At 49.4% G+C, this 24387-nt stretch overlaps 6 protein-coding genes and 1 long non-coding RNA gene across 13 annotated transcripts; 6 read left to right on the top strand and 1 right to left on the bottom strand.

Annotated features, from left to right (window-relative positions):
- Nucleotides 1-263: 263 nt before the first annotated feature.
- On the top strand, nt 264-2258 carry LOC9636058 (pentatricopeptide repeat-containing protein At4g02750). Its single transcript, XM_002967441.2, has one exon. It carries the CDS (start codon nt 264-266, stop codon nt 2256-2258), a length of 1995 nt encoding a protein of 664 aa, XP_002967487.2.
- A 129-nt stretch (nt 2259-2387) lies between these two features.
- LOC9632355 (pentatricopeptide repeat-containing protein At3g09040, mitochondrial) lies at nt 2388-5224 on the bottom strand. 6 transcript variants are annotated; one of them, XR_002992064.1, is made up of 3 exons: nt 2867-5224; nt 2549-2797; nt 2388-2492 (listed from the first exon to the last, which is right to left on the bottom strand). XR_002992064.1 is itself a non-coding variant. In XM_024672316.1 (3 exons), the coding sequence occupies exons 1-2, from the start codon at nt 5196-5198 to the stop codon at nt 2889-2891; spliced, it is 2244 nt and encodes a 747-aa protein (XP_024528084.1). In that variant the 5' UTR covers nt 5199-5224; the 3' UTR covers nt 2388-2797; nt 2867-2888. The 6 variants fall into 6 exon arrangements, 5 of the variants coding, with proteins under 5 accessions (XP_024528084.1, XP_024528083.1, XP_024528082.1 ...); XM_024672316.1 differs by having other exon boundaries at nt 2388-2797; nt 2867-3200; nt 3267-5224; XM_024672315.1 differs by having other exon boundaries at nt 2388-2797; nt 2867-4243; nt 4301-5224.
- A 734-nt stretch (nt 5225-5958) lies between these two features.
- On the top strand, nt 5959-9793 carry LOC9632354. Its single transcript, XM_002967440.2, has 4 exons — nt 5959-7739; nt 7794-7855; nt 7913-7938; nt 8010-9793. Exons 1-4 carry the CDS (start codon nt 6489-6491, stop codon nt 9122-9124), a joined length of 2454 nt encoding a protein of 817 aa, XP_002967486.2. The 5' UTR covers nt 5959-6488; the 3' UTR covers nt 9125-9793.
- Nucleotides 9794-9892: 99 nt separating this feature from the next.
- On the top strand, nt 9893-11735 carry LOC112345471 (casein kinase 1-like protein HD16). The gene is made up of 7 exons (XM_024672322.1): nt 9893-10091; nt 10174-10301; nt 10618-10792; nt 10846-10936; nt 10986-11143; nt 11197-11400; nt 11554-11735. The coding sequence occupies exons 1-7, from the start codon at nt 9981-9983 to the stop codon at nt 11683-11685; spliced, it is 999 nt and encodes a 332-aa protein (XP_024528090.1). The 5' UTR covers nt 9893-9980; the 3' UTR covers nt 11686-11735.
- A 25-nt stretch (nt 11736-11760) lies between these two features.
- LOC9632353 (RAB6A-GEF complex partner protein 1) lies at nt 11761-16976 on the top strand. 2 transcript variants are annotated; one of them, XR_002992063.1, is made up of 25 exons: nt 11761-12098; nt 12165-12272; nt 12357-12487; nt 12536-12611; nt 12664-13025; nt 13081-13513; nt 13572-13795; nt 13846-14041; nt 14103-14209; nt 14268-14439; nt 14495-14536; nt 14595-14774; nt 14830-14942; nt 14998-15171; nt 15221-15278; nt 15335-15394; nt 15444-15485; nt 15540-15655; nt 15718-15853; nt 15913-15990; nt 16047-16163; nt 16220-16282; nt 16337-16403; nt 16464-16587; nt 16630-16976. XR_002992063.1 is itself a non-coding variant. In XM_024672312.1 (24 exons), exons 1-23 carry the CDS (start codon nt 11961-11963, stop codon nt 16397-16399), a joined length of 3189 nt encoding a protein of 1062 aa, XP_024528080.1. In that variant the 5' UTR covers nt 11761-11960; the 3' UTR covers nt 16400-16403; nt 16464-16976. The 2 variants fall into 2 exon arrangements, 1 of the variants encoding a protein (XP_024528080.1); XM_024672312.1 differs by having other exon boundaries at nt 16464-16976.
- Nucleotides 16977-18254: 1278 nt separating this feature from the next.
- On the top strand, nt 18255-20063 carry LOC112345391. Its single transcript, XR_002992034.1, has 4 exons — nt 18255-18515; nt 19095-19147; nt 19368-19422; nt 19755-20063. It is a non-coding gene; the product is annotated as an uncharacterized LOC112345391 (long non-coding RNA).
- Nucleotides 20064-20214: 151 nt separating this feature from the next.
- Nucleotides 20215-24381, top strand: LOC9636057 (1,4-alpha-glucan-branching enzyme 2-2, chloroplastic/amyloplastic). Its single transcript, XM_024671805.1, has 22 exons — nt 20215-20416; nt 20551-20607; nt 20657-20802; nt 21089-21225; nt 21283-21381; nt 21459-21561; nt 21615-21695; nt 21751-21867; nt 21921-22004; nt 22065-22186; nt 22243-22362; nt 22415-22544; nt 22603-22713; nt 22775-22903; nt 22965-23071; nt 23145-23289; nt 23338-23485; nt 23547-23647; nt 23706-23783; nt 23837-23992; nt 24042-24116; nt 24174-24381. Exons 1-22 carry the CDS (start codon nt 20248-20250, stop codon nt 24318-24320), a joined length of 2562 nt encoding a protein of 853 aa, XP_024527573.1. The 5' UTR covers nt 20215-20247; the 3' UTR covers nt 24321-24381.
- Nucleotides 24382-24387: the final 6 nt, after the last annotated feature.

The following is a 24387-nucleotide window of genomic DNA, read 5'->3' as shown; positions in this document are numbered from 1 at the left end:
AGCGCATTCTCCGCGAGGGAACCTGCGGCCAGAGCGTCTTCACGGCCCTGATCGACATGTATTCCAAGTGCGGCAGCGTCGACGACGCCAGATCCACATTCCTGTCCCTGCGCGATCCGGATTCTTACTCCTGGAACACGTTCCTGGCGGCGCTGGCGAGCCACGGGCATCTCCGCGAGGCGCACGACGCATTCGATCGAGTGCCGCAGCGAAATATCGTGTCGTGGAGCGCGATCTTGAACGGCCATGCGATCATCGGAGAGATGCGCAAGGCGCTAGCGATTTTCGATCGAATGCCGATGAGGAACGCGGTGCCCTGGAATGCCCTGATCAAAGCGTATGCCCTAGATGGGAATCTGGTAGATGCGCGGCATCTATTCGAAACCATGCCCGCCAAGACGGCCGTGACGTGGAACCTCTTGATCACCAGCTATGCCCAGCTAGGGCATCTGGAGGAATGCTGGAGTTTCTTCAATTCCATGGCTGATCGCGACATTGTGACCTGGACAACGATCATCCAGGTCTTTGCCGACGCCGGCGACATCGAATCGACACAGATTTTCTTTAATCGCGTGCCTTTTCGCAACATCTACACCTGGAACACGCTCCTCGCGGGCTATGCCCAATTAGGGCATCTTGATCGAGCGCTAGACCACTTCCGGGAGATGCCCGAGCGCGATGTGATCTCCTGGAACGCCCTAATTGTTGCCCACGGCGAGAAGGGCTTTGTAGACCAAGCCAGGCGAGCATTCGATCTGATGCCCGAGCAAGACGTGGTGTCCTGGACGGCCATAGCACAGGCATATTCCCGGAATGGCCACCTGGCCGGCGCGCTCGGAATGTTCCAGGCGATGCCGCAGAAGAGCCCATTCGCCTGGACGGCCACGATCTCGGGATATGCCGACAACGGGCAAATGCGCGAGGCGGAATCTACCTTCCACGCCATGGAGCACAAGGGGGTGGTGGCGTGGAACGCGCTGCTCCAGGGACACGTGGATAACTCCAGCGCCGTCGAGAAGGTGCGGTCGGGATTCGATCTCATGCCCGCGAGGAATCTCGTGGGCTGGAACTGCATGCTAGCGGCATATGCCCACGCGCGGCATCTTGACGAGGTGCGGGGGATATTCCACGCAATGCCGCAAAGGAACGCCTCCTCTTGGACCTCGCTGCTGGTGGCCACTGGCCACAAATGCCCGCCCCGTACAGCCGAGCTCGTGTACGGCAGAATGCCCCAGTGGAGCGTTCCCGCCACGACGAGCTTGCTCCTCGCGCTGGCCCAGGGCGGTGAGCATTCGCGCGCGAAGGAGCTCTTCGATTCCATGCCGCAACGCAGCGCGATCTCCTGGGCGGCGCTGCTCCAATCCAGCGCGCTGGACGCGAGCTCGGCGATGGAGGTCTTCGCGCGATCGCCGTGCCACAACCTCGCCGGGTGGACGGGGATGATCCAGTCGCTGGCGCTGGCGGGACGGATCGACGCCGCGCGGGATCTCTTTGCGGCAATGCCCGAGCACGACACCAAGTCCGACACAGCGATGATCCAAGCGTACGCCGAGGCCGGGCATTTGCCGGAGGCGCTAGAGGTCTTCGCGTCCATCCCCTCGCCCGACGCATTCTCTTGGAATACCGTCTTGCAAGCCTGCGCTGTTCATGGCGATCTCGCGAAGCTCCGCAAGCTCCTCCACAAGATGGGCAACCCAAACGCCGTGTCGTGGACGATCTTGATAGTGGCGTATGCCCAGAGGGGGCATCTGGCGCTCGCGCGGGAGATCTTCGCCGGGATGGCCTCGCAGGACTTCGTAGCTTGGAGCGCGATGATCCTCGCCTACGCAAACACTGGCGCTTACGCCGCGGCGCTGGATCTCTTCCGGCAGATGGTTCTTCACGGCTTCCAGCCCAGCGACATCACCTTCGTGGGTCTTCTCGCGGCTTTCGGCCATGCCGGGAGGCTCCGCGAGGGCGTCGAGTGCTTTACGGCCATGCAGGACGGCTTCTTCGTGCCACCCACGCTCGTCCACTTCCACTGCATGATCAATGTTCTCGGCCGCTCCAAGCATCTGGGAGACGCCGAGGAGCTCGTCGAGACGATGCCGTTTCTGGCGGACGAGGTGGCGTGGATCACGCTGCTGGCAGCGTGTAAGATGCACGGCGACGTCAAGCGGGCCGAGAGGATCCTGGAGCGAGTGAAAGAGCCCACTGCGTATGTTCTCGTAGCGAACGCGCTGCGAGAGCCATCACTGGGCTTCGCTTCTGCAAAGTAGCAAGCGGGAAAGTTTTTAGAACCGACAAAAGTTTTGGAGAGGTCATACCTGTGACCGCCATTCTTTGATAGATAACTGGAAGATCTGGAACCATCATTCGAAGTCAGAGAGAAAGAACCAAACCGGAAGTTAAACTGAAAGATCTATAACAAGATCAAGCGGGACATCAAACAAGTTATACAAAGCCTTGATAGTTAGTTGGGTATCAAGTCTGACTGTCATCGCTACCTAGAACTGGAGCTCGAAATCAGATAAAAAGAGTTAGCAGAGAAATATGTCTGCCTTTTTACCTTGGTGATGAAGTGCAGGATCCCTTGAGAAGGGAAGCCACGGCGTGGGTGACGTCTTTCCGAATTGCCTTCTTGACATCTCCCCTCTTTGGAGACGAGGAAGTAGAGCCCCGACGACTGAAGGAAGCATCGTTTCCCATTTCTCTCCTTGCTTCTTTCTCACCAAGCAACCTCTTTATCTCCCCTTCGATTCCACCAATGATGATAGCTTGATACCGTTCTGCATTATCTCCATTGCTCGAATATAGTCTGATCGGCACAGGAAGGAAAAAAAAAGAAAATAATGAGATAAAGCTTTCGAAAGTTTTTGAAACATACCTGGAGTTACTGAAACGAGCTTTTACTTGACGTTAAAACTGCGTGACCGGACGTTGGAGAGCATTGCTAGAGCGGAGCCCGAGTGACACTCATCGTCCATTGTCAAAACTTTATCGGCAGCTCGCTCGGCACGCTTCACATCTTCGTGATTCGTGCACGCCCCCAGGAACGCCGTCCACAGCACCACACTCGGCGCCACCGGCATCTCGCTCGCCAGCTCTTCGGCTTCGTCGAGCCGGCCTTTACGTCCCAGGAGATCAACCACGCATCCGAAGTGCTGGACAGTCGGAGAAACTCCAAAGTCTTGTTCCATGGACGAGAAGAGAGCTTGAGCCTGTTGGAGAAGCCCCCTGTGGCTGCAAGAGCTTAGCACGTTAATGAAAGTGACCGAGTTTGGTACCTGGCCTTGGAGCTGCATGAGCCGGAACAGCGCGAAGCACGAATCTCCACCACTGGCCTGAGCAAAACATCCCAGTAGCGAGTTCCACGAGACCACGTCCTGTTTTTCCATGAGCCGAAACACCAGAGCAGCTTCATCCAAGTCCCCAAACTTGGCGTACATGTTAATGAGTGAATTCCCAACACCAACGTCGTAATGATCGAGCTTCCTCTCTGCAACCAGCACATGAATTTTCCTGCCCTGGCTCGGACTTCGGGATGAGTCGATGGCAATGATAACAGCAGCTTTGCTCGGCCTGACACCTTCCAGTTGCATTTCGCAGAATAGCTTGAGTGACTTGTCGACATGGCCATTCTGAGCGTACTGTCCAGCAAGTGTCTTCCACAAAAGCGGTTCCCGACGAGAGCTCAGAGCTCTAAAGACCTGTGTGGCTTGGCCAAGCTCCCCGCATTGTCCATAAAAGTTAACTAGTGAGGTACCAATCTCCGGCTCGTCTTGAATCTTAACGCCTGTGTTGATGATCTGTTCGTGAATCTCCCGGCCCGTTTTGTAGTCCCCCAGCACACCACAGGCATCCAAAACAACCGAAAACGTGACTGCGTTCGGTGCCAAGTCCATCTGTCTAAAGAGCTCCACCGCCTCTTTCGTTTCGTCGCGTAGAACATACGCCGAGATGATGCTGTTCCAGGAAACGATATCCCGGATCACCATGCTGTCGAAAATCCTCCTGGCTTCTTGCAAGCAGTTGCATCTGGAATACAGAACTATAAGAACGTTGGCCGATTTAGTATTGACAAACTCCATACCAGCCTCTTTCAAGAGCTCGTGTGCCAGCTTCAACGACTTTAAATCCCAGCATGCGTTAATGAAGGCAACGAGCGATATCTCGTCGCACTTGACACCTTCCAGCTGCATTCTCCAGAAAAGAGCCGCTGCTTCTCTATTTCTACCTCGCTGCGAAAACGCCTCGATAGCTCCTGTCCAGTGAAAAGCATTAGTCGAGTGATGGTTTAAAAACTCTAGCAATAACTTACGAGCTACCTCAAGCTCGCCACAACGGCCATACAAGTTGGTGAGTGTGGCACCGACGATCTCGTCCATTACCAGGCCCGCTTCTACGATCAAGCCATGAATCCAGGTGGCGTGCTTCAATCCCCACGATGTTCTCGAGCTGCCAAGATCACTACACGCCGTTAGAACAGTGGTGAATGTAACCTTGTCAACTTTGATACCTTCTACCAGCATTGCGTGGAAGAGCTCCAGCGCTCTGGCTCCATCGTTCTTTGCCACTGCTCTAATGATCGACGTCCAGCTGACCGTGTTCTTGAGCGGCAACGCATGAAACATCCTCACTGCCTGGCCGGTATCACCACACCGCTCATACATGCTGAGCAGCGCGTTTCCCACAACAACATCCCGCTCCAAGAATCCTTCTCGGACGATGCATTCCCCGATGATCTTTCCCGTGCCAAGAGCCTCGGGGCCGCCGCAAGACCCGAGGAGAACCACAAAGATTACGCCGTCGGGCCTCACATTCTCGCCCAGCATTCGCCTCAGGAGCTGCAGTGCGGTGCCGTGATGCCCCCGCTGGGCATACGCCGCGACGATCGCCGTCCAGGAGAAGAGATTCCTCACCTCCATATCCTCGAAGACCTGGCGCGCGCTGGAAATGCTGCCGCAGCCGCCATACATCGCGATGAGGTGATTGACGAGGACGGGATCGAGCGCGCCGCCATGCGCCATGATCCAATGCGCCCGCCGCCCCTCCGCCAGCGCGCCGCCATGCGCCATGATCCAATGCGCCCGCCGCCCCTCCGCCAGCGCCCCGTGCCGCTGACATTGCTCGAGGAGCTCAACCCTAAACCTGTGACTGCAACGCTCCCCCTCGACAAGAAGGCGCTGGATCATCCAAGCGATATGGCTGCGCGCCATAGGGCCCAAGTGGCCATACGTTTATACTTTATTAATAGTAACAGTAATAAACGCGCGAAGATACCACTGCATTAAAAAAGGTGAGAAAAAAAATCGCGTGTGTGAAAGGACACACAAGAGGAACATGATGGGGACGTTGCTAGGGGGCAGGGTGGCAGCGGGGAATCGAACCCCTGACCTCCTTGCGTGTGTGAGACCATCATCCAGCTGTGTTTGTGCGTGCTCTCTCTCCTTTGTCGTGCGTGCGTTTGCGGCACCACCAAGCGCGAGCTAGCTACAATCAAACCAAACCAAACCCTAATTTTGTGGAGGAGGGAGGAGAGCTCGGCTATGGCGGCAGCGAGGGCTTTTTCTCCTCCTCCTAGCTTGCGGCGGCGCAGCGCCACGGCAGCGAGCGGCCGCTCGGATTCCAAGCTCGTCTCATCGGGATCCGCGTAAAATCCTCGCCGCTCGGTGGAATCTTGCTCGCCGCCGGGAATGTGTTCTTGTTTGCTTCTCTCAGCAGGAGATTTCCACTTTTCCTCGCAATCTAGGTTCTCGTCGGCAGCGGTGTAGCAATTACGAGCTAATTGCTCGTTGGATTTTTCCTCCCATCCACCTCGGTTTCTTCGATCCAAGCAAGCCCTTTTCTCTTCATAGAACACTCTGGTGCAGCTCCTTGTCTTGTTCCTCCCCCCCGTCGCTGCAGTGTCTCCGTTCGCTTTCGTGATATTGGTAGGAGAGATCGAAATCGATCTGCATGGAAGAAATATCCACCTAGAGGTATCTAGCTAGAACTTTCAAAGTTTATGACATGCCGTCCTCTTGTGGCACGAGTCGCTGTTCTTCCCCATGCCTTGCTTCTCTGGACTGCATCTCCTCGCCAAAAAGGATCGCCAATGGGTGGACTCGGTGGATCCAGGAGCAAAGCTCGCAAGTTGCTCCTGGTTTATGAATTGGGTTCCTGGAAGGAGTCCTGGGCGACGTACACGGCAGGCAGGCAGGCAGGCAGGCATTTGCTTTCACGGTACTCGCTCTCACTCATGATGCTGGGCTTGATCTTCCTTCAGTGAGAGCAGGGGCTAAAGGTGTGTGTGGTCAGATCAGCTACCCGGTGATTTGCAGAAGAAGAAGCTCCATCTGCAGTCTTCGATGGTGATGGTGAGGGGGCTCTTGTTTCTTGGCTGACGAGTTTCTCGGTTTCCATCTCCTCGATTAAAGCTAAAGCTATACAGTGTTGGAGGTATGCAGTGATCTTCCGCCGCGCCGGTGTCTTGGTCGTCGTCCTTGTGGGTGGCTCATGCTCCGGGAATGCGCATTCGAAGGCAGCAGCAGCAGCAGCAGCAGCAGCGGATGGAGAGCTTGAGTGCTACTGTTCTTCCTGCAACTCTGCTGCAAGAGAGAGACTCAAAGTCGTCGTGCTCGGAGGCCATCCCTGGCAGTTTGTCCAGATCCAGGAGGTCGACCAACTGGCTGGACAAGCTCCGGGCCTCGAAGGGGTTCTCGCCGGAGCCCAAAGTCGAGATTGAGGAGTTTGTGAGGAGCCTCCATGGGAATTCTTCCGGAGATTCCAAGAGCAGCGGCGTCACAGCGACCGCTCCTTTGCGCTCATCGGCTGGGAATGTAGTCGACTGCAATGCCGCCAGCGGCAGCGGCAGCGGCACCACCTCAGAGGAGAAGCTTTGTGCTGTGGAAGACAAGGTTGGATTTCCAGCAGGGGATTGCAAGGTGGAGGATGACAGACGTGGTGAAGCAGAGGTTGCTGTAGTGGGTACAATGGATTTGGTACAATTTGAGCAGTGTGATTCTTTTGACCCGGACGGTTCGAAGGCCAAGCCCAGCAGCAGCAGTGGCCAGTGCATGAAGCTGTCGAATTCTTCCGAAGGGCTCTCGCAAGTTTGTCCAAGTGAAGGCTCTTCGCCGGAGGAGAACGGGAAAGGCAAGTCTTTAAGCCCGGGAATCAGTAATGCAGATAATGGTAACGCCATTGCTCCGGCCAAAGCTTGTGGGGACTACGACGTCTACGCGTTTGGATTGCCTCGGGAAGACTTCGAGCCGTCCCAAGGGTGTGTGACGACGGTGAAGCAGCAGCAGCGGCAGCAGCAGCGCAAGAGGAAGCAGCAGAGGCCGAGGAGCTGCCCGAAAACAAGCACCTTTTCTCCCGGGCAGGAGGTAACTGGACCTTTACTGCAACGAAGGAACTTGGAGCTCCTGCGGCTGGGGAGCTACTATGTGCAGGAGAGGGGGAGTCCAGAGTCAGAGAAGGCGAATCCCGTGTGCCGGACTCAACTGGCATTGCGGCAAGAGTATCTGACTGCGACACCGTTGAATTGCAGTGATGAGAAGAAGAGAAGTTGCGCGAGCTTGACAACCAGCTGCATGGAGAAGATGCGCGCCTTCAGCCTGCGGAGCCAGTCCTCTACAGAGTCGGACGGAAACGGGAGCGATAGTACGTCCGACTCGTTGACCCTTCGCAGGCGAGGGATGAAGCAGTCAAAGGATCTACAGGGTGCTATTTGCTCCAAGAGGAGAAAGTTGTATGCTGCTGGAGCTCCTGTTACTGTAAGCCGTGTTTGTTGCACATTAGCTGTGGTCGTTAACAACTTGGATTTGCAGCCATTCCAGGTGGAGCGAACATTGTCTTTGCAGAAAGATGACCACTTGCAGGCACGGAGGAGGTATGTAGTTCTCAGCCCACTGCTGCAAAGCTCGTGTTCTTATTTGACTCTTTCCAGGACACCGCAAACGAATGGCTTTTTCGGTAAGGACGTGGCTATCCTGATAGCTACAGTACTAATTGGACTTTATTTCTTTGTGTTCTTTGAGCAACAGATATTGCTTCGTCCATGCTTAGAGCACCACTCGGTGTCTCGAAAACTTTGCCTCCTCCTGACGATCCTCCCGACCACCCGGCGAGCCAACCGAAGGACACACTCGCCTCCTCAGTCTACCAGGTATTCATGAAGGCTGGCAAGAACGGCTTGACAACACGGGAGGCCGTCTCCAAGATCATCGAGGAAAAGCTTCCGGGGCTCGGGGAATGCAGCGTGGTGGCGAGGGTGGAAGTGGGGAAGATCGTGCGCACGTCTCCTTACTTCATGGAGCTGGAGGAATCAAGGTTTGTACTGTGCAGTGCAATAACCGGCATAGAAGACAAAGCAAGCAACAAAGGCCCAGGGGCGGAAAAGGTAAAGGAACAGGTGTACGAGCTCCAGAACTGGGCCGCTCTTGCAGTTAGACGGGCGCGGACAGGCAAAACGAGAAGGAAACCAATCCGTGACAGGAGTGGTCTGGCAGTGTCAGTAGTGGGAAAACCAGGTAGCGAGGAGAATAGTAAAGCAGCAGCACCAGCAACAGCACTCCAGCAGAAGCAGCCCCAGCAGCATCAGCAGCAGCAGCAGCAGCAGCGTGAACAGGAACCGCCCCGGAAGCGACGACTGAAGTCTGTACAACAGGATAGTACAGGTCTCGGGAACCGCTGCAACCGGTCTGATGGCAAAGGCTGGCATTGCCCGCTGCTAGCACAGGTCGGGTACTTGCTTTGCGACCACCATCTGGACAGGTTGCGAGCAAAGTCAGGCTCCAAGGCGAGGAGGCCCAACAAAAACCGAGCCGAGAAGCGGGCCAACAACAACACCACCACCAAGAACAGTGCTGGAAACCACGCCACCGCCGCCACCAACAGAAATAGCAACAAAGGCAACAACAACGTCACCACCACCAACACTGGTAGGGGTAAGCAGGGAAAGGCTAGTCACAGGAATGGATTTAAAGCTCCGGCGCCGCCGCCGACGACGAATCCAAGTGGGAGGGAGGCGTGGGGGTCTCGCCAGTCTTTGGGTGTAGCGAGAGTAGGACGGGGTAGCGAGAAGCGGCAGAAGAAGGCCGAGGAGCTGCAGGACGAGTCCGGTGGAGAGGAGGTGACGACGTTTGGGTTGAGGTTCTAGATAGGAGGAACAGGAGGAGTGGCAATCCCAATCTCAATCCCAGCGGTGATGAGATTGATGATCACTGAAGAAGAGCCGGGGTGCTTGGATCATAAAAGGTGGAACTTGGAAGAAGAGTGGTGGTGGTGGAGGAGAAGAGCGAAGAGGAGGTGACAGACGTTGGGGTTGAGATTCTAGACAGGAACAGGGAGCGGATCGCTTGGTCCATCAAAGTTGGAACATGGAAGAACAGTGGTGGAGGAGAAGAGCGAACGTTTGGGTTGAGGTTCTAGATAGGAACAGGAGGAGGAGGATTTGGTGGCGATCCCAATCTCAATCCCAGCGTTTGATGATCGCTGATGGAGAACTTGGAAGAACAGTGGTGGAGGAGACGAGAGCAAAAGACGCTGGCGGCGATGATGAGGTGGTAATAACCCACGCACTTTGATTGGAGAGATTTTTTGGAGAATGGTAAGTTAGGTGGAGGGGAACATTGATTGATTTGATTTGATTTGATGGAAGCGGCGCACAACAGTGGCAGTGGCAGCGGCAGCATCGCAATTGGTTTGTTGCAGCGGCGACGCAAAAAAGAGGAGAAGAACAAAAAAAAAGAAAAGAAAAAGAGAGCCAAAAGCGACGATCGATCAAAGTTTGTACAGGAAAGAACCATTCATTCTTTTAAAGAAGGGGAAAAAAAAGGGCACAGTAAAAGTAAGAAAAGGTGTTTTGTTTGGTAGGAAGTGAGGTACTCTTACCCCTTCGTGGAGTGAAAGCGAGACAAGGAATCTTTTTTTTAAATGCCCGTGCTTGCCTCCCTCTCGCTGGGACTCCGAGGGTTTAGGGTTTTCTCTCGCTTTGGCTTTTGGGCGAGGAGGGGATGGCGGATGATGCCGCCTACTTGGCGCTCGTGGAGCGCTTCAAAGCTGTGCTCGGCGGCCCCGATCTCGCGGGACACGCGAGCGCTGGCGGCGATCTGGCGGTTGAATCGGTGAGTTTTTGCCTTTTTCGTGAGGATTTTTGGCGAGAATCGTCCCGGGCACGGCATTGATCCTGGGATTCTGCGTTTCTAGGTTGGCGAGAAGCGGAATCGGGTCGGCGAGGGCGAGGGGGAGGAGAGGAACAAGCCGAGCAAGAAAGGACGCGGGGCGAGCGAATGGTTTCTGGTGTACACGCAGTCGAGCATTATGAGGAAGCAGAGGTTTGTTGGTTTGTTTGTTTTGCTTATTTGTTTGCTTTCTCGGAGTGGCATGGAATGTAATGAACTTCCTTTGCGTATCTCAGCTCATTGATGGTTTCCTTGGAAGCATTTTTCTTTTCCTCCTGTTTTCTGGGAGCGGTCAGTTTGATTTCATTCTTTGATGATTTTCTTGACTTACATTAGCTTTTTTCATTCTCTAGCAGTGTTTTGCTTCATTCCATTGGCTTTTTCTTCTTTTTTTTGTCTCTTGTGTTGCATTTGCTATTGCTTTTTTAAGCTCCTTTTCCTGTTTTCGTTGATAATTTCGTGTCTATAGATACATGTACAATGTTGCAGACGCCCGGGTAGCGCAGTACGTCGAAAAAGGACTTTCGGATAATCTCTTCATCAGCGACGTCTCGTCGTCGTCGAATCTATGGGCTCTCATTTTGGACGCTTCAACCGGCTTCACGGCGCAAGAGTACTTGATCTCTTCCGTGTTTCTCAACAAGGTACCGAACGTATGTTTCTTTTCGATGTCACGGCTCATGCTTTGTACGCAAAGGAATGGATCGTGGAACACTGGAACAAAAACTACTTCATTACCGCGGTAGCGGGTGCTAGCAATGGACATTCACTACTCGTCATGTCCAAAGGTACGTGTCTGGGAATCATTTAAAGTTATAAATTGGTTTCTCTTGCCAGGACCACCTTACACTCAGCAGTCGTATAAGATATCCAGGAAGTTCCCGTTCACCTGGATAAAGAAGAAGTGGCGTCAAGGCTTTTTCGTGACCAATCTCACCGCCACTGGCAAGCGCTGGGCAGCGGTAATGTCAAAGACAACGTTTTTTAATGATCAGGTTCGCCTCGCTTGCACAAATTTCTAAGTCATTTGCTTTTTCAATATTTCCAGTACGTAGAACTTGACTGCACTTACACCCGGGATAGACTTAATCGGCTCCGTGGCCGGGGCTTCCAAATCACTGCTGTTGGCAATACTCCGGAGCACGCAGCAGTGGTTCTTAGTTCCTTCTCTGGAGAAAATGGACATGGCCGTTTTCCAGCTGCTGAGCAACAAGCATCGATCTCGGGATCATTTCCCAGCAACCAAGTCAAGGTATGTTTTTCACTTTCTCAGGCCTCTCTTTCTTCTTCTTCTAGTTTCTTTCAGCTTGCTGAAATCTATTTCTTCCTCTTCATCTTCTTCGTCTGTGCTTGTAAGTTTGGATTTTAGAATTGAAGAAGAGTTAATCGCTTACAAGCATTGCAGGAGAATTGGACAAGGCGACTATACATCTCGCAAATGAGCTATGGACGCACAAACCATTTCGAAGGAAAGGCTGTGAAGCTCGCGATTGGCAGGCCGGTAACTAACAGCGGTGAAGTAACAATGGCGCTGTAAGAAAAAAATTGATTTTGCCTTGTACAAAGTAAAAGCGCTTTTTGTTCTTAGTTTAGTCTCCTCGTGGTCAACCTAACTAGGGTTTCTCGCGATTCAGCTGGCGATCTCCAATGCGGGAGCTGGAGAGATCGCAGATCCAGGCCCGTTGGGAGGATTCGCGTCGAGATTACAGGTAGCGCTGGAGGATGGGTGGGATTTTGCGAGAGGATTCGGGAATGTAGCCAGCGGCCCGGTGGATTTTGTAAATCGCGCGTGCTCGCTCGCCCGCGGCCACCATGATGATGGCTTATGGATGGCCGAGGCTCTTCCCGCTGTCAGCTTCGTCGCGGCAATTCGTCATCTATCTGAAGGTCTTGGAGGATTTGCTGCTTGTTGTGACCAAGAGCGAGATAGAAATATGGAGCTTCGCACAGGTAGCGTACTGTTTTCTCTCTTTGATCGATTTGCGGGAGCGCTTTTAACATTGGGTGTTCTTCCAGCATAGAATAAAGCTCGGGCATTGCGTTAGAGAAGCGTCATCTTTGGACAAGGAAGGGCCAAATGCGTTTGCGGTCTGGAAAGCCGATGGAAAATCTCTTGCTGTCATTGTAAGTTCTTTCTCTTCCTTTTTTTTCCATAGTTTCTGATGCTATGTCGCTTTGTTCTCTCTTTTTTTCTTATGAATTCTTCAGACTGCTGGCTTTTTTTTCTCTGTCTATGAGATTGCCATCTCTGGCAAGAAGCTTGCCGATGCAAACCATGCGGTCGACTTACTCCATTTCAAATGTGGCTTCAACACTAGACTGTCTCAAAGAGTGACAGCGTAAGGCAGGTCTCTGGTTTGCTCGTTTTGATGTTCTCTCTTTTACAGACTTACGAGTGACGATGCGTCGATCCTCCTCGGCTTGTCAGATGGTTCCTTGACAGTGATGTCTTGGACGGGAGAGGTAGCTGTTCCTTTCTTAGCTAAACTCTCTAGTTATAACTGGATCATTACAGGAAGTGGGGAACGTCAAACTTCGCGGCGGCTTTGTTCCGTTAGTCGGCATCCTGCCTCTTTCCGTGGAAAATGGAAATTTGGAATCATCTGGCCTGGGAGTTGTTCAACTTGAAACGTCAACTGTCTTGCAAATGCTGGTGGTGGTTTTTATCGATGGTCGTGTCCTTCAGTGCTCGATCGACCGTAGGAGCCCAGCTGATATCAAGCCGGAAAAATGGGCCTCTATATTTGATGCTGTTTGCACATCCATCGGCCAGCAACTCCAGTTGCTAGCAGTCGGCTCAAGACGTGGAACAGTCGAGCTCTTAAACTTGGCTGATAACCTCTCTCATATTCGGACCATTTCGCTCTTGGACTGGGGGTAAGCATCCATTTCGTCCTAGTCGTTTCGGGTTTTCTGAGTTTATGTTTTGCAGGTATTCCGTAGAGGACACTGGCTCCGTCGCGTCCATGAGCTGGACACCTGATAACTCTTCGCTTGCTGTTGGATGGAAGAACAGGGGGATTTCTGTGTGGTCTGTCTCGGGCTGTCGACTTATGTGCTCCATCCGCCAAGGGAGTGTAAGTAATGCATTTTCTCCTGCTTCATCTGGAGTTGACGCATCGAGACATGAGCCTTTGGCAAATGGTGCAGCACATTTGGCTTGGGGACCGCATGGCTTCAGCTTAATAGCTGCCGGGCCAAGAAACGTTAAGGGGCTTCTGGAGTTTTCTTTCGCCAAAAGTTCTCTAAAACGATGTGTATCCGGGAGTTCTCATATCCTGGATGTACTTTATGGAGAAGACAGATTGCTCCTTGTTGAGTTTGACGAGGAAGACGAGCTTAAGTTACGGCATCTGATGATTCCGGTATGTTATGGGCAATTTCATTCGTCAACTATTTTGCTTGTCTTCTTTGCTTTTCCAGAAAACTTACATAAGTGAAGGCTGGCCGGTGAGGCATGTGGCTATTAACGAAGACGGAAGCTATTTGGCAATAGCTGGCAAGCAGGGTGTGATTCTTTACGACGTTTTGATGAAGAGGTGGCGTGTCTTTGGCGACATAACGCAAGAGCGGCAGATTCGCTGCTTCCAGTTGATCTGGCTTGACAAAATCATAGTTCTACTCAATTATCGTGAGGCGACTGATTCGTAAGCTATTTCGTATTCTTGACCCGTATTTTATACATTGCGCTTGACAGGTATGAATTAAGTCTGTATCCAAGGTTTCATCTTGATGAGAGCTCGCTGTTGTGCCGCAAGATGCTGCCTGGGAATCCTATAACGATGGACATCTGGCAGCAGTACATCCTCGTTGCATTTGCTCCTTTTGATCTGAGGATTTTTCGTGTCACCATGGATGGGAATGTAACTCCTTTCAAGGTTCCAGTTGTCCAGGTACATATTCACCTTCGGTTTTTCTTTTCTTGTTGTGCTAAAATGTTTATGTTCATGCCAGCTAGACACAGTACGAGAGCTGTCAATTGTTAGTGTCAAAAGGGCTCCTGTGGCACTGCAGTTAGTACCACCACAAAGAAGCCCGGAATCATCTCAGCAACCTGGCAGGTACATTTTTGTTAATCATCTTGTTCTGAAAGTCTCAAGCTAAGTATTTGAGCTATAGGTGCGTGGTTTTGCGTAACGATGGAGAGCTATCAATACTTGACCTTGACAAAGGCAGTGAACGAAGCCTTGCAACTGGTATCGAGAGATACTGGCTGACGTCCGGCAATGCACATATCAAGGGTCTAGCGGAAGAAATATCCTGGTGGGCGTATGGTCACCAGGGAATGCAGGTACTTTCATTGAATGTGCCAGCTATGTTACGTACGTTCTCACACGAAACTCCAGGTCTGGTACCCGTCGTCTTTGTCGGCTGATAAAACGTCACAGGTAAGCCTTGCACAGCACAAGTAGCTTCTTTACGAGACTCGTGACCTTGTTTATCCAGCTGGACCCTGAAATTGGGTTCGATAGAGAAGTTTATCCGTTGGCTCTTTGCCCTTCTGCTGGTGTTCTTGTCGGGGTCTCACAACGCTTGTCGGTATCAACATGCAGCGAGATGCCGTGTTTTGAGCCAATTCCTCAAGCCGAAACTATTCTTCCTTGTTTGCTTCATCATTTACTTCAGGTATGTGTAAACTTTTTGTGAAAGAGATGTTTAACGTCCTCTGCTGTTCTGACAGCGTAACAAGCAAGACGAGGCGTTGCAGCTCGCAAAGCTGTCTGCAAGAAATCCACACTTTTCTCACTCTTTGGAATGGCTGCTCTTCAGAGTCTTTGACGGTGCAATATTCAGGTATGCTGCTTGCGCGTAAAAGTTTTGGTTTAGCCGTTTATGTTATTGTTCACAGACAGAATCCCAAATCCAACCTGGAAGTCTCGACAAAAAAGACTAGTCTCCTCGAGCAAGTATGCGACCTGATACGCAATTTTCCAGAATATCCAGATGTAGTTGTCAGCGTCGCTAGGAAAACAGATGGTCGTCACTGGCCTCTACTTTTTGCCGCCGCAGGAGACTCTACAAAGTAAGTTGCTATGCTTGTTTCTACATTGTACTGATGATAATGATCGCAGACTTTTTGAGGAATGCTTTGAAAGAAAGAGTTACCATACCGCAACGTGTTACATCTTGGTATTTATTATAGATGCGTGCGTCTTACTCTCTAATCGGTGAATGGTCGTTTGAAGGTGATTGCTAAACTGGAAGGTCCGTCCGTAAGCCAACGGGGAGCTCTTCGTTTGCTACAGGTGTGGAACGTTCTCCACTTCTCTTAATAAGAAATTTCTGTTCCTGCAGGCAACACTAGATGAATTTATGTATGAACTTGCTGGAGAATTGGTACGCTTTTCATTATAACTCGTGGTCCTATTTAATAACCGTGAAAACATGCAGGTTCAGTTTCTGTTGAGAATCGGGCGTGAGTACGAAAATTCTGATAAGGAGCTCGGTAGAAGTAACAGTAATACATTGACCACATTCTTTCTTAGATTGCCGTCGTCGACCAGACGGTAGTTACCGTGAGCTAATTCGTGTTTTTTTTCTGATTTGTCTCTTTTCTATTTCTTTTCAGGGCGTCATTGAGTGAGACAGATCTTCTCACGTCCACAGTTAGAAAGATTTTGGAGGATCATGCCGTGGGTTTGATGTCAAGGAGAGCTCTGTCCGATCTTGTTGCATTTGTCAAGGAAACTCAGTTCAATCTCACGGTAGGCTTCTGAAGAGAAAGCTGGCTAGCTTTTGTTAACTCAAGGAATCTCTTCTGTAGAAATTTCTGCAGGCCGAAAGAGATAAGTCAGCGAGATTAGATGACTTCGCCTCCGCTCTTCGATCAATGAGTGAAAAGGTAAGTGCTCGCCGACTCTAGGCTCTGCTAAAGTATGTGATGTCTTGTCTTTGCAGCTTTGCATGGACGTCCTCCAGAACAGGCTTGATGCCGAGTTTTTGCTGGCACACATGTGTACCGTCGGGTTCCGAGAATGGATTGTGGTGCTTTCGACGCTTTTGAGGCGCGTCGAGGTTGGCCTGGAATGCTTGATTCCGTTAACGTTCTCTAACGTGTCTCGTCCTGTCAGCTTCTGGTGGAGATCTTCCGTGGTGACGTCCGCCTGTGGCAAGCGTATAGCAGAACACTTAAAGTACGTAATGGTGATGCTCATCCTGTGTTATTAGACTGATAAGTTTGCCTGCAGTCGCATCGAGATTTTGTCGAGTACCAGGACCTCCTTGTAGAGCTGGAGAGCTCCTTGGCATAAAATGGTAAGGACATTCTCTATTCCTCTTCTAAAGTCATTCTCGTTATGGTTGTCTGCTGTGCAGGACACTGTAAATTTTTGCTACTTGTTTATGTCTTCCAACCAGAGACCTTTTGTCGAGTGTGTGCGAAAGTGGTAGACGAAAAAGAAGAGAAGCAAGGCGGTACAGGACACGGGGAAACACAAGAGTAAGATTGCTATTATTCCCGAGAGTGATGACAGCGCAGCAGTGATTCCATAGCGCAAGTTGAGTTGTCACGACCGGCAACAAAGGTGTCAAAGAAAGAAGGCGAGCTGTGCTCAAAGCGCTGGATCTCTAGACAACCCCGGCGCTGTTGGCACTGGCGTGGATGGAGGAGGGATGATCGATCATAAAGCGAAAGTGAAACAAGCAGTGCAAAAAAAAAACTCCAGTAAGATTCCTGTCGCGAAGCAAAGCAGGGAATCATTCAGTGTTCTTCGCCGCCCGCGCAAACTTTTTTCTCGTGTAGTTTGGGCTTTGTTTCCCATGCGAATGGTTTGGCGCATCACGAAATAATCGTAGGAGCAAACAGCGCAGCCATCAAGCGCACATTGACCACTCTGGCCACCATACAGATAGTAATGGGGGCGTTTTGTTCTTGTCCTACTATACAATGGAATATAAGAATTTCTCGTGGTTCTGATGAAGAAGCTTCCATGCAACCTTTTCCATTTCTTTAATAATTTCTTCTTCTTATTCTTCTACTTCTTCTTCTTTTCTGGAGTTTATATTCATTTTAAAATACAAATATAATATGTGAATTAAAAGTGTGAGTCTTTTAAGAAGCTGCCAAGCCCTCAAGTGTGCTTACTATATGTCTATCCAGCCAGCTTTGTAGCAGCAAGCCAAGTGTCCCCCCCTTTGGGAGAGTTCAAAGGCGTGAGGGAGTGTTTGTGTTTGACTCGGGACAAGTTATGGAGGGTCTTGCAACGCCCAATGGGGTTCCATTGATTCCACGCCGCGCATAGCTTTCTCAAAGCTTTCTTTCTTTTGCGAAACGTGAGCGTGCAAAGCCTTGTCCCACGCCCGGGAGACCTCACCCCCATTTTCTAATCACCCAAAGCTTATGATACCATATGATTACGATGCCCATTTGGGGATCCCTCTCCTTACCACCCATGGTTGTTCCATGGTTCACATACATACATATATATATTTACCACCTATAATTTCTTGCTAATATTTTAAAATAGTATAGTTTTATGCTTTTGCTTGGGCCTTAAACAATCCAAACATGACTATGTATGTATTGATGTTAACAGTAGTGTGGACTTTGAAGCAACAGCAATATACTATTATTTTAAAATCTTATCATGCGCAACTAATAAGCACAAGATCAACTATACCAACAAGAACAATAACAAGTAATAATTGAGAATTGACCCTTAGCGCGACTGTTTCCGTACAAAGCGTAACTAAGACCACCGACGTTGAAATATTTTAAATCAGATTTTTAAAAGCCTGTGCTGCAGGTCTGCTCCTGAAATCCAATCTAAAACGAGAGCAAAGCGAGCCTTTTGTCGAATGTAGAAAGTATAATACGTCCTTCCCGTTTGTGAGGGTTACTATTTCCGGTAATGTGACAACTTAGGATACAGTAAGGTGGTCTTGTTCATATCTGGGCTAATGTACTTGCTGCGCTATAAAATAATTCCCCTCGAGGAGCCTTTTGCCTCATTTGCGAGTGTATGTGTGTTTTCTCTGTGTGTGTGTGCCAAAAGAGAACACCAAAGAGAGAGGACGAGAAATTTCTGGTCGAGGAGAGCATTCACTCGCTGCTAAGTTCGAGAAGGAAGCATAGAAATCTTTCATAAGATCGCGAGCGAGAGAGAGAGAGAGATTGTGTGTGTGTGTGTGTGCTATAATAGAGCTTTGTTTTTGTGTGCTTTTGTTTTGAACGCTATCTCTCTCTCTTTCTCTCTCTCTCTCTCTCTCGCTTTTATTTGTAACGCTCAGAGAGGTCTCGGCTTTGGCCGGGGCTTTGATCGCACTGCCGCGGTGCTGTCACTCAATATCGGTGCTGTGTGCCTCACATAAATTCGCTCGCTTCTCAAGGAAAAACCTTGTGTCACTTCCTCGATGGATCAACAGCAGGTTTTGCGTCTCCTCCCTGATACTCTCTCCACACTTTTGGGAAGATACATCCCGTTTGAGCGAGAGAGATTGCAAGTGGCTTGAATCTCCGTTATCTCCCGTGACTCAATCAAGTTGCTCTGGATGGCTTTGTTTGTCAGTGGTTTCGTTCGTTCATCACTTTCAGTAGCTTCTTGCGAAGATTGCGATGTTTGCGTTTGGATTTTGTTTCTGTGGATGATTGCTCGGATTCGGCAAGTGTATTTGGAGGGACAAATTTTTGGTGCTGGCTTGCTTGAATTTCTCTTGTGGCTTGCGGAAGATTGCGACCTGTGTTGAAATGCATCACAAAGTTTGTGTCTGTTTTCTGTTCTCTTGTGGCTGTACTACGGCTGTACTGCTGAATGCAACTGGGAAGGTGCATGAAAATCTGGGGAAGATAGAACACACAAATAAATATGAAAAAAGGAAAAAAAGAAGGAAAAAAAAAAGAAAAGAGGAGAAGAAAACTGCATTGCATTTGGCCTGCTGTAGAAATAAAAATGTGCACAGAATCCACGACATACTGCATGCTGATTAGAATCTGTTTGCAATGTGCAGCAGCAGGACCAGAAGAAGAAGGGATCTTCAAACAATAACAGCAATAGCAACACGTAAGTCCTCCTCCCACTCCCTTGCAAAACATCTCCAATTTCCTTCACAAGCGCTGCCGAGGGGAAACCAAAACAAAACCTTCGCTTTTTGCTCGTACTGACATCCTCGAAAATTTCCAACACATAAAAACACTCACTTTCTTTCTTATAGTTGCTTTTCTTCTTCCCCATTATTTAATTTAATTTGTCCTTTTTCTTGTGTTTTTGTTCTTGGGTGCAGCTCTGGGGGCGGGGGCAGTGGCAGTAACAATGCGGCGCAGCAAAAATCTAAATCGGTGAGCTTCCTCTCTCCAAGTTACGTGCGTGAGTTGTCTGGAATTGTGGTGTGATCTCCTTTCCTTCTTTTTGGAATATGCGAGCTTGCAGAGACAAGAAGATAAAGGGCGGGCCGGCCTTTGCTTTTGGGTAATGCGCGCGAGAGTAGTGCCATATCTCTCACTCGCCAGGAGTGAATATTTGATCGATTATAGCCTCCCTCCTGGCAGTAGAGTGGACTCTTCTCTCTTTCCTTTTTTTTTTTTTTTCTTTCTCCTGATATTTTACTATTCATAAAAGAAAATTCCCTCCATGATCTGTGGACTAATTATTGGTTTCTTGGTTCCTTAAGAATTCCAAGCGCTCCATCGCGGAGACTGTGAACCTCGCCGCCCAGAAGTTCCTGGCAGACTCCTCAAAGAAGTGAAAAAAAAAAAAACGAGACGATCCAATCCAGCATTGCGATATATGGTTGGGCTTTGCTATACTTGAACTATAGATATTATCTCTTCTAAATATTACAATGTGTGTAAAAATCATAGAAATGGTGTTTTGCCATGTGTACCGCGAAAAGTGCCTCCCCAAGGCTTTTGCTAAGATCTTAAAGTGGTACTCATATACTCAATGAAAATAATGGAAAAATTCCCTCCAATAATTGATATTAACACTCAATTTGAAATAATATTCCAAAGGGAGATTCTAAGGTTCGAATATGGCGCCAAAAATTGTAGGGAGGAGCACAGAGATTCGCCCGTTTACGTGGCGGGGGCGGTGTCCCTGCCAAGGTCCCTGTGTAAAGGGCGGCATTATATTGCCACTTAGGGCAGTGCTTTAACTTGAGCGCCATGGCGTGGTCGGTGACACAGGCTCCTGCTGGTAGGGCGTCTTGCATTTGCCCTAGAGGGATTGGCGGTAGTGGCGGCATTGGCGCGGCGGCATCCTCGTCCCAGGCGCTGCATTCCTCGGCTCGGCGGAGGAAGAGAGTGGCGCTTTGCTGTGGATCGCCGCTCCTCGGTCAGTATTTCGATTCTACTTAGATCCTTAGCTTAGGCGCTCCTAGAGATTGGGTTGGAGAGTCGGATTTCCTTCCTCTGTGGAAAATGTGGAAAATCTCTGTCCTGAGCGTTTCTTGCTTCTTTGTGTGGCAGGAAGAGCGTTATCGTTGAGCTGCCACGTTCACGGGAAACACTATTCACGACCGTCAAGTTAAAAAGTTTTTTTTTTAAATGGTAGTCTCACTCCTTTATTTCTCAGCGAGGGTGTCTTGCGCGGATCCTGGTTCTCCGGCAGAATCCACAACGGCCTCGACGGCAACCGCTTCGAAGGATTTACTGGAGCCTAATAGCAAGGCAGATCACAGCATGGAAGAGCAGACCATGGAGATTGCCAAGCAAATCCAGGTATGGACAATGTTTCGCCCGTCAAGCGAGTATAGATTTTAATGTATGGCGTCGGGTAGATGTTGTGGGCGTGCAAACTCAGATTGCTCCTTGCCTATTTTACCCGCGAGCGAACTAGTTTTTCCTCCGTGGTTCGTATACGTCCTGCACAACTGACGCTTTAGCACCTTTCTGTTTCGTGCTTGCTTAACTAACAGTGGAGACTTAGAGGGACTGTGGTGTATCTGATTTATTTCGCTCTCTCTCGTTTTGCAAATCATGTTTTACTTATTCTGTTTAACTTCAGGCTTTTAGAGATGGAAGTTTGAAGTTGAAAGAACAGGATGCCGCGCTTCCCAAAGTTGTTCCTCCCCCGGGTGACGGCCAGCGTATCTACGAAATCGATCCGTACCTTAAAAACTACCGAGATCATCTAGAGTACAGGTAATTGCAAAAGTTTTATGTGGTGAAATGTGTCTTAAAGCTGGCTGGCGGTTTTAGGTACTCACAGTACAAGGCGAAAGTTGATGCGATCAACAAGCACGAAGGAGGCCTAGAGGCTTTTTCGAGGGGCTATGAGAAGTTCGGCTTTAATCGAACGTATGCTTCAAAGCATCTTTAATGGTGTGATTGACTAGGATATTTGTCCGGATATTTTATTCATGCTGTCTTTGCAGTGCCGCTGGTATCACGTATCGCGAGTGGGCACCCGCAGCGAAATCAGCATCTCTCATGGGGGATTTTAACAACTGGAATCCAAATGCAGACATGATGAAAAAGGTGCGACAAAACGCTTTAGTTTTGCTGCTCATACCTTGGCCGAGTTCTTACAGAACGAGTACGGAGTATGGGAGCTTTTCCTACCCAACAATGCAGATGGTTCTGCTGCGATTCCTCATGGGTCCAGAGTGAAGGTATGGCATTTTCTCTCTTAGTATTTGTCGACTGTGTAGTGTATCTATCCTACAGATTCACATGGAAACTGCATCTGGTGTTAAAGATGCTATTCCAGCATGGATCAAGTTTGCAGTTCAAGCACCGGGCGAAATTCCCTACAATGGAATTTATTATGATCCTCCACCTGAGGTTTACTTTCTGTTTTATCCCGCGTCCGATGTTGTGACTCTGCCCTACCACAGGAACGATATGAGTTCAAGCATCCACGTCCTAAACGGCCCAATTCCTTGCGAGTATATGAAGCTCATGTTGGAATGAGCAGTACGGTTTGTATCTCTGACTTAAAAAATAAAGTCCTTTAGAAGCATGGATCTCTCTGTTTGCAGGAGCCGAAAGTAAACTCTTACTCTGCGTTTAGAGATGATGTGCTACCTCGAATCAAAGGGCTCGGATACAATGCCGTGCAGCTCATGGCGGTTATGGAGCACGCGTACTATGGGAGTTTCGGGTAAATTTCGACAGTGGAAGGCATTGTTGTGGCTAACGTCGTGTCATTTGTTGCAGGTATCACGTCACAAACTTTTTCGCTGTGAGCAGCAGATGTGGAACTCCTGACGAGTTGAAGAGTTTAATAGACAAGGCTCACGAGCTTGGGCTTTTTGTGTTGATGGACGTTGTTCACAGGCAAGTGACGGTTCTCTTTACTTTATTTTGACTGACACGTTGGAGACAACAGCCACTGCTCAAACAATGTGCTCGACGGGCTAAATATGTTCGACGGAACTGACTCGCAGTATTTTCATTCTGGAGCTCGTGGATATCATTGGATGTGGGATTCGCGGTTATTTGATTACAGTAGCTGGGAGGTACGCACTACATAATGGACATAGTACAGGCGTGCCTTTTTATTCTTGTCTCTTTTAGGTGTTAAGGTTCTTACTTTCTAATCTTCGATGGTGGATGGAAGAGTACAAATTTGATGGATTCAGATTTGATGGCATCACTTCAATGATGTATACACATCATGGATTGCAGGTTAGTGTTCTGTCATATCTCGACAGTTTCGATTCATTTTTTCTTTTTTCTTTTGTATCAGATGACTTTTACCGGACAGTACTCAGAATATTTTGGAATGACTACCGATGTGGATGCCGTGGTTTGCCTTATGCTTGCCAACGATTTGCTTCACGCATTGTACCCGCAGACGATAACCGTTGCAGAAGATGTAACTTTTATTTTTTCTTTTTCCCCTGTTGTACTAATGCACTTTTTGGTATGTATATCAGGTGAGTGGAATGCCGACATTATGTATTCCAGTTGCCGATGGTGGCATAGGTTTCGATTATCGGCTCCAAATGGCTATTGCTGACAAATGGATAGACATATTGGAGAAGTAAGATTCCTTGCAACTTGATTGGGGTGATTTACACTTTCTGTGTTTTCTTTTTCTTTTCTTTTTTTTTCAGATTAAAAGACGAAGAATGGAACATGGGGAACATCGTGTTTACATTAACCAATCGTCGATGGATGGAAAAATGTATTTCGTATGCTGAAAGTCACGACCAAGCACTCGTTGGGGACAAAACTTTGGCTTTTTGGCTGATGGACAAGGTAAATGCTAGATTCATGTTTGCTGTCACCAATGCACTTGATGAACAGGATATGTACGATCATATGGCTCTCGATCGTCCCTCCACTCCTCGGATCGATCGTGGAATAGCTCTTCATAAGATGATTCGATTGATTACCATGGCTTTAGGAGGAGAAGGTTATCTTAACTTTATGGGGAATGAATTTGGACACCCAGGTAATCGTGGATGCTACTGTAATTTGTTTCTTTGTTTTTAACTCTTTCTCGCTGTGTACAGAGTGGATTGATTTTCCACGGTCTGATCAAAAGCTTCCTAATGGGAAGTTTGTGCCGGGGAACAAGAACAGTTTTGATAAGTGTCGCAGACGTTTCGATCTGGTACGTATCGTATTAATTGAAATAGGAGTTTCTTACGCGCTTGTTGTGGACGTTGCAGGGTGATGCGGACTACCTAAGGTATCGAGGCCTTCAGGAATTTGATCGCGCGATGCAACAACTCGAGGCAAAATACGAGGTACCGAAAGCGGATCAAATGAACTAGACCTATATTGCCTTTCTTGTGACCAGTTTATGGTAGCACCTCACGAGTACGTCTCCCGGCAGAACGAAGGCGACAAGATCATTGTGTTTGAGAAGGGAGACCTGGTGTTCGTGTTTAACTTCCACTGGCAGAAAAGCTACACAGACTACCGTGTCGGGTGTCTCAAGCCGGGGAACTACAAGGTATGCCGCTTCCAGCTTGTTTGGTCTTCCTCATTCTCGTTTTGGTTAGGTTGTGTTGGACACTGACGAGCGACTATTTGGTGGATTTGGAAGGCTAGATCATTCGGCGGTCTTCCACACAAATGTGAGTCCAAAACAACTCAACTCGATAGAGGCTGATCTTTTGGATTTGATCAAACAGGAGGGATGGTATGACGATCGACCACAATCGTTCCAAGTTTACTCTCCCTGTCGCACTGCTGTTGTCTACGCGCCGGTAGTTCCCGAGAGTCAATCCGTCGATGAACCGCTGGAGGCGCAAACCAGCATTCCCATTCATAACTTGTGACTTCGCGCCTAAAATTTGTATTTCAAAAAGATTCTTGGTATATTACTTTTGCTTGTCGGAATCGAAC

Source organism: Selaginella moellendorffii, unplaced genomic scaffold (genome assembly GCF_000143415.4).
Source record: "Selaginella moellendorffii unplaced genomic scaffold, v1.0 SELMOscaffold_8, whole genome shotgun sequence".
Taxonomy (NCBI): domain Eukaryota; kingdom Viridiplantae; phylum Streptophyta; class Lycopodiopsida; order Selaginellales; family Selaginellaceae; genus Selaginella; species Selaginella moellendorffii.
This window is presented reverse-complemented; position numbering and strand designations above follow the sequence as displayed.